Source organism: Notothenia coriiceps, unplaced genomic scaffold (assembly GCF_000735185.1).
Source record: "Notothenia coriiceps isolate Sejong01 unplaced genomic scaffold, NC01 NC01_scaffold00025893, whole genome shotgun sequence".
In the NCBI taxonomy this organism is placed as follows: domain Eukaryota; kingdom Metazoa; phylum Chordata; class Actinopteri; order Perciformes; family Nototheniidae; genus Notothenia; species Notothenia coriiceps.
In genome coordinates this window covers 1-8159 of record NW_011358594.1, presented here as the reverse complement: position 1 = coordinate 8159, position 8159 = coordinate 1, and the positions used below count along the sequence as shown (strand labels likewise).

At 42.8% G+C, this 8159-nt stretch overlaps 1 protein-coding gene across 1 annotated transcript; it reads left to right on the top strand.

The window, feature by feature from the left end:
* Positions 1-470: 470 nt before the first annotated feature.
* LOC104956365 (nuclear pore complex protein Nup133-like) lies at positions 471-7817 on the top strand. Its single transcript, XM_010783848.1, has 9 exons — positions 471-556; positions 1303-1450; positions 2577-2727; positions 3419-3573; positions 4244-4335; positions 4524-4687; positions 5181-5275; positions 6140-6364; positions 7671-7817. Exons 1-9 carry the CDS (start codon positions 471-473, stop codon positions 7815-7817), a joined length of 1263 nt encoding a protein of 420 aa, XP_010782150.1.
* Positions 7818-8159: the final 342 nt, after the last annotated feature.

Here is an 8159-nt window from a genome sequence, read left to right as displayed (position 1 = left end):
TTTTGTGTGAAGAGTACCCTAAAAGAGTAACCTGTTTATTAATTTTTAAATAACAGGCTGCTTGTTGACGATCAAATCTTATACACCGTTTGGTAGTAAACATTTTTACAATGTTTTGAATGTTAAATTGAAAGCTGTGAGATAAATATGGACAATAAACTACAATATCTTTTCTCTAAAATGTAGTGAAGTAGATAGCACTTAAATAAATGTAGTCAAAATCCATCACTGGCAGACAATGTAGACCTATATATATATATATTCTAACAGAAGGTTCATCATTCAGAAACTGTAAATGAAAAAATACTTCAAGCTCTTTTTACTGAATCAAATAGTTATTTTAACACTTATTTCCACCATTTTGCTCGACAGTGGCATTGATCAACTTCTCTGTTAGATCCGTTTCTAACATTTATAGCTTCTATACTATGAATGTATTTCATGGTGGTAGTTTTTAAAAGATATCCAACATGTTCTCCCACCAGGGGTCAGAGAGCAACTACGAGGAGCTGAAGGAGGGAGCCAACGTGACGTACCTGGACATGAAGCTCAGCCAGTGAGTGTGTGTGTGTGTTTAACTGTTTAAAACACATGCTCAAAGTAAGCCGGATTTTGCCGATGTGTTAATGTGGATTCAAAAGTTGTAAATAATCTACAAAATGGAGGAGACCGATCTGATCGGAGCAACTGTGACAAATAATCCAACTGAAACCGGCATGGACAATGACTATGTTTTAAAAATGTGCTTATCCAGACAAGCTCGGTTTGGACAATTAACGCGCAGAAGAAACATTTCTATAGAAAGAATTATACATTTCTGTCTTTTTATGCCTATAATAGCTACTAACTTGAATTTTTATTAAAATTAATTAATCAATTATTTTTTATATTTTATTGTAATGTAGAGACAAGGCTTTTAGTGACAATCATGTATTGCGTTACAATTATATCTTAAAAAAAAAAAAGTCTAAATATAATATTTGGCCTCAAATCATCTGAGGCCTGGCACCCCCCAGGTTGGGAACCACTGATCTAATGGAGATCACTAAAGTCAGGCTGAAGCATCCTTTGTGCTCCAGTCCATCCTCTCAGTAACCACAGAGCTACAGATCAAACGCACGCTGAAGGCTCTTTGAGCAGCTTCTCTCTCACTGATTGTGATGTTATGTTAAATGTGTGTTGTTTGTTTTTCATGTATTGTGTCTTGATATTTGTCTGTTGATGTTACACATGGAGCTGCTGTGATGCAAGTCAAATTTCAGACTTGATCTGACCATTGAAGTGTTATCGTATCGTGTTCAGATCCGGTCTGGTGGTCCTGGCTGCAGCCTGGCACCTGTCAGACTCTCCCTGCCTGGTGTACTTCTGCCTCGTCACGCTGCAGGACACCGGAGCCGCCATCGCAGACAACTTCATCGTGGAGGTCACCAAACACAACCCCCCCTTCCAGGTCAGTCCTCATCAGAAGATTGAGTCTTTTTCACTGGATATATTCAAGGGTTCGTTAACACAAGTTCCAAAAGACATATTTTACCACAGATCTCTTCCGTCGTCTATTTATGTTGTTTGTTTTGTTTTTTATGTGAGGAGACTTTTGAGATGTCTGCCTCTTAGTTTTCTACCTGTACTCCAGTACATTGGAGTCAATAGTTATTTTATATGTAGTTAGATTTGATTAAATAACCCAATATTTACATCTATGTTGATGTTACAAATGGAGCTGCTGTGATGCAAGACTTGATCTGACCATTAAAGGATTATCGTATCGTAAATGTTTGTTATAGATGGACAGACAGACGGACAGATAGACAGACAGATGGATAGATAGATAGACGGACAGACAGACAGACAGGCAGGCAGACAGACAGACAGACAGACAGACGGACGGATAGACAGACAGACAGACAGACAGACAGTTAGACAGACGGACAGTCAGTTAGACAGACAGACAGACAGGCAGACAGGCAGACAGGCAGACAGGCAGACAGACAGACAGACAGACAGTTAGACAGACGGACAGTCAGTTAGGCAGGCAGGCAGGCAGGCAGACAGACAGACAGACAGACAGACAGGCAGGCAGGCAGACAGACAGACAGTTAGACAGACAGCCAGCCAGACAGCCAGACGGACGGACGGACGGACGGACAGATAGATAGATAGATAGATAGACAGACAGTCAGTTAGACAGACAGACAGACAGACAGACAGACAGGCAGGCAGGCAGACAGACAGACAGACAGACAGACAGACAGACAGACAGACAGACAGACAGACAGACAGACAGACAGACAGACAGACAGACAGACAGACAGAGAAGTACTTTATTGATCCCAATTTGGGAAATGTTTGCGTTGCAGCAGCATAAAAAACAAGGCAATGTACAAAAGAGAAACTAAGACATAAGTAAATATTTTTGGACTGTTTATTTCTAGTGTGTTTAGCACATTTTAAGATGACTCTATGCCATCCAGGCTTACAGAGGTCAGTACTTCCTTGGGAGGATGAGGTTTTGTTTACCGTTTCCTTCAGTGTGATTTCAGCAGATGCACTCTTCATCCTGTATCTTGTCTCCTCAGAGTGAGGAGGCGCTGCAGGAGACTCGGCTGGTGTTGCCTCTCTCGCCCGGCGGCACCGCCTTCCTCTACAACCAGGAGCTGGTGTTCGCCTGCTCCACAGGAACCAGCCGGGGGGGGCCGCCTGACGAGAAGATCAGTTTCACCACGTCTGGTGAGAAAAAACATTCTATACGATAATTCTCTCTGGCTCCATCTTTGGCTCTACATTTACAAACGTTTGTTTCTGAAATATCATTTTCATAGAAAGGATTTATAGTATATTTAGCACTTTATTATCCTAATGAGATGAGTTATTATGTATTTGATAAGTTACTACAACCAGGGAACATAGAGTTTTTGGTCTGAAAACAACGAGTAACTATCACAAAAAAGAAATAATTAAAATATTTGTAGCAGATTTACAATTTAGAAAAGGGTGTTTTGTTATCTGGTCCTGAAGAAAGCACATCAAGAAATCAAAGAAATGTTTACATACATTTATTTTTGTTTGGGTTTTAAAGGGTAAGATAAACATAGTGGAGGAAATGTTGCACGTTTCAACGGTGGAATCGCAGTCTTTCCGAAACCCATTTCCCGCCATCAGACAGGAACACTTTTGCAAGCTACCTGGACCAGTGTGATGCCGCGATGCAAGCTGAGCTAAAGGAAACACGGCTGATGTTCAAACAAAGAGCAGCAAGCAGAGGTCCAGTGTACAGTATTGTCCTGATTAGAGGAAGTAATGTAACTAGTAGATGAACTAGTAACTTTCAGCAGTGAGTCATTTAGTAAAGTAAGGCATTACCCATGATCAAAATTCCTAATAGTTCCTAACAGTACATTTCTTCCCCTCTGTGTTTCAGGTGATGGTGTTCGTGGAGGCGGCTGCTGCGCCAACCTGCCCGTGTTTTTCTCCCAGAACAGCGGCCTGGTGGCGGTCGTGGCCCGAGAGAGCGCCTCCATCCTGCCGGAGACCATGGAGGACTCGCTGTGCTCCTCGCTGGCTGCAGCTCCAGAGGTACTGAGGCTGAGAGGATCTAATAATAGATTGCATTTGTATAGAGCCTTTCACGGGACCCAAAGCCGCTGTACATGGTGAACAAACAAACAAACAAAAGGGGGAAGTGTGTGTGTGTGTGTGTGTGTGTGTGTGTGTGTGTGTGTGTGTGTGTGTGTGTGTGTGTGTGTGTGTGTGTGTGTGTGTGTGTATCTGAGTTTTGATTATCTCACCAACCATTGCCCTGATCTACTTCATGTTTGGAGTGTGTGTTACTGAGACCCTCAGGCAGTGCAGAGCCACATGTGAAGTTATTTGGATCTCTAGAAAACCATAGCCATGCTTCAAAATCCACACAGCATCACAGACACAGCTGCAGACGAACATTAAGGGGCATCTATAGCACGACTGAATGTGCAATTATACAACCATGGTAGAACTGAGGATGTGTGTTTGCCTCAAACAGGTTTTATGTGTATCGATACCGTTACAGTACAGGACCCCGGAGTGGCCAAATACAAACGGTGCACTTTCAATAAAGTCGTCTCCTTGTGTGTCGGCCAGTCTAACTTCCAAAGTGTTCATCAAACCTGGAGCAATTGCGAATGCGAGCTTTTGCACTATTGACCCGTCGACCGTCTACTGTGATTAAACCTAAAGTGTATTTTCTATTTTCTGTATTTGTGTTTAGGGTTCAGCCATGGAGACTTCGAGCAGAGCGGAGCCGGTAGCTCAAGAGGACAAAACCAAACTGCTGAAGGCGGCGTTCCTGCAGTTCTGCCGGTACGTCATGAACACTTCAGAAATCTGTTAATTAGAGAAACAAAAGCTTTTATTGACAGTTTTATTTAAGTTAGTTTAGTCTTCTCAATAGTAAATGTTGGCTGCTCTCAAACGTTATGGACTGAACCTGCATGATTTAGGATTGTTTTAATCCTTGTAAATACATGTCCTTCTTCTCCCTCTGTCAGTAACGACCTGGTGGGCGCTCAGACGGTCACAGACGAGATCTTCCCCCCCGACGGAGACGGGGAGGAGGGGTCGGAGCTGGACAGCATGGTGACCCGGATCAACCTGGACCTCGTGGACGATTACCCCGCCTCGGACCCCCGCTGGGCCGAGTCCGTGCCCGACGGTGAGAGAGAGAGAGAGACTTTGATATTGTTCCTGGTGTAGCATTTCTTTACTATGTGACTATGACACATATAGTGATTGAGTGATGAGTCAGATTCTAATCTTGATTTTATTAGGATGTTCTCAATTAAAAAACACTTAAGATTTCTTATAGTTTTTACAGTAAGCATTCATCAAGTTAATTCGGAGATATTTGTGTACACATGTGACATGAAGAAGAACAAGAGGTTATATTTAGTGTGTTACATATTTGAATGTATTCGGTATGTAGTCCCTGGATTCTTTGTTCTGCACGTCCAGAGTTATTACAACTTTCGTAATGTGTGTTTCTTTAATGATTATGCTTTTTAAGGATGTATTTGTCATCATGTCCCTCAGATACAAAAATATTGTCCGTCCTCTATCGTACTCTTCATGTCTTTTTTTACATCTATTATATTAAATAACCTGACATGTTTATTTCATACAAAAAATATTATCTATATTTTATCCAGAGAGCGCTGGGTTCCCTCTCACCTCCCTCATCATCCTCCATCAGCTGGAGGACAAGATGAAGGCCCACGGCTGCTTCATGGAATTCCTGCTGCAGGTGCACACACACACACGCACGCACGCACTCACACACACACGCACTCACACGCACACACACACACACACACACACACACACACACGCACACGCACACACGCACACGCACACGCTCACGCACGCACACACTCACGTACACACACACACACTCACACTCTCATACACACACACACACACACACACACACACACACACACACACACACACACACACTCATACACGTACACACCCACACTCTCATACACGTACACACACACACACACACACACACACTCTCATACACACACACACACACACACACACACACACACACACACACACACACACACACACACACACACACACACACACACCACACAAAAAGTGGTGTACATAACTCGTATAGTGCTTTAAAACAAACCCAGTGTGTAATAAGTGAATAGCACTGTTGGTCAATGTGATTTCTCTTGACATCTCGCTAAAATCGTTGTTAAAAGTTAGTCTATTTTATGTGCTCCAAATATTGCATATGAACTGGATATCGTGCTCTTTCGTTTGTGTTGATTATTGCTCTAAGTTTATGCTGCTCTCTTAGCGGGTCATTCTTGAAAGGGCTTTAAGTTGTAGATGCTCTGTACCAAAACAAATACTTATTTCAAAATGTTTTTTAACACACACCTAATTAGCCTTTAACAAATATTGTGTTTCCTGGAGAATAGATATGTAACTAATGAATTGTGCAGCCTTAGCGATGGTAGTCAACAACCTCCTGGAAAATACTCTCATTAGTCTAAAATATGAACCTCTCGTTGGAAATAGATGCATCCTGGAACATAAAAGTAGACTTAATATAACGTGAAGTAATCGCCCCCTCCTCCTCCGTCAGGTGGGTCTGCTGGATCGCCTCGGCCAGGTGACGGTGCGCTCGTCTCCCATGGCGACGCGCCTGCTGCTGTGCGAACACGCCGAGAAGCTGCAGGCGGCCATGGTGCTGAAGAACCTGCACTCCAAACACGCCGAGCTGGTGAACCGGGCCATCAGCGCCGCGCTGGAGAGGGGCGGCGGCGCCGTGCCGCCCAGCCTCACCGCCGCAGACGTCTTCTTCAGAGAGGTGGGTCCAAGATTCAAGGCTTTATAGAGTGGAGCAGGAACGAGTCCTAAAACCCGGAAGTGAGTTAGCATTGTACCACTTCCTGTTCCCTCGTCTCAGTCAACGGGTTTTTTGTACTAGTTTTTTGAGAATATCTGAAATAAGGTCTGTGGTTGAGACACATTGAAGAAACGGGTCACGTTTTGTTCTACAACATTAAATCCATCAGCAGTGACCCCACTGGAGATTTCTGAAGAGTTTACGTGTGGCTGAATAGGACTACAGAAGTCGTGGAGGACGTTGTACGTCATTATGCCGAACACGTAAACACTCCTCTAAGTTTGTTTGCCCTGTTCTGCTTGAAAGCAAGTGCCTGCCTCCTGGAAACTGTTCAAACAAACGCTTCAACTTGTACCATTTAGAATCTGTATGTTTGAATATGGATCTTAAGTTGGCGTGACGTTGAAGCAGCGACCCTGCTGTAGTTCCTTTATAGCATAATGTTAGCATTTTGCTTCTGGCGATTAGATTTATGATTAGAAAATTATTAAAGTAGGGTAGACATGTGGAGATTATCCGGCTGAACAAAACGTGCATTTATCAAACAGGTTCGTTTTCCTAAGATCTTATTTTTTACAATATTCTAAAATCCTATGGAGAAATCCCATTACTTTTTGTCGAGGGAAACAATGCAGCTTACTTCAGGGTCGAACTACAAAAATACGTCATCACTGCACCGCTCTATAGCCATGTGCACATTAGCTGCAGTCACAGGCTCCTCCAACAGTGCACAGTGAAATTCTTCAGTTGTTCTTTACATCTGTGATGTTGTCTGTTCTACAGTACTGCTATACTACCTGGTACAAATGTTTGTCAACAGCTTTAAAATCAAAACTGCTCCACCTGTTAAAAATCTGCTCAAAGACATTATGACTCAGCAGACCATAAGAACCTGAGAGGCTGTCCAACAACATCATCTGGGTCCCAAAGCATGTTCTGAACAGAGAATATGAACTGCTACCATCTAATGGAGATCACTAAAGTCAGACTGAAGCATCCTTTGTGCTCCAGTCCAGTCCTCTCAGTAAACACAGAGCTGATCCCAGATCAGATGCACCTGAAGGCTCTTTGAGCAGCTTTTCTCTCACTGATCGTGTTATGTTCAATGTTTGTTGTTTGTGTTTCATGTATTGTGTCTTGATATGTGTCTGTGGATGTTACACATGGAGCTGCTGTGATGCATCTTACATTTCAGACTTGATCTGACCATTGAAGCGTTATCGTATCGTATGGAGACGCTGAGTGACACGTTGTGTTTCTGCTGCAGGTTTCTCAGATCTCCTCGGTGTTCGACTGTCTGCTGGACGAGGAGGATCGCAGTCTGAAGGAGAACCCGGTGGACTCGGTGCAGTGGGCCGAGGTCATCCTCACCGTCAACAACATCATCAAGGTAAACACATTCTGCATTTCATGAAAAGCAAATATTAACTTAACAAAACTGAGTTATTTAGTAAGGGTAACAAATTGTACATATTTCCTCAAATCAATGGAAATGGAGGGAATTCTCCTTTTGTTGTGTTTTGAGCTTTTTATCTCTGTAATTCCTCTGAAGAAACTTTGACGGATGTGATGGATATTTTAATAAAAGAAAGCTTGTATCAAGAATTGAGAAAAGCCGGTCATCCCAGAAAAAGGACCATTGGCTAAAAGAATGAATAGAAAAACAGACTTACTTACTGTATATCTTATACATTAGGGTGGTCCTTCAAATTGAAAGTGGGAAAGTCTAAGCTCCAATCCCCAGAATTCATTCTAT

Coding starts and splice junctions, on each gene's coding strand:
- LOC104956365 (XM_010783848.1), top strand. CDS start 471: ATGTTCTCCCACCAGGGGTCAGAGAGCAACTACGAGGAGCTGAAGGAG. Junction 1,451..2,576: donor AACACAACCCCCCCTTCCAG/GTCAGTCCTCAT, acceptor TTGTCTCCTCAG/AGTGAGGAGGCGCTGCAGGA. Junction 2,728..3,418: donor GATCAGTTTCACCACGTCTG/GTGAGAAAAAAC, acceptor TCTGTGTTTCAG/GTGATGGTGTTCGTGGAGGC.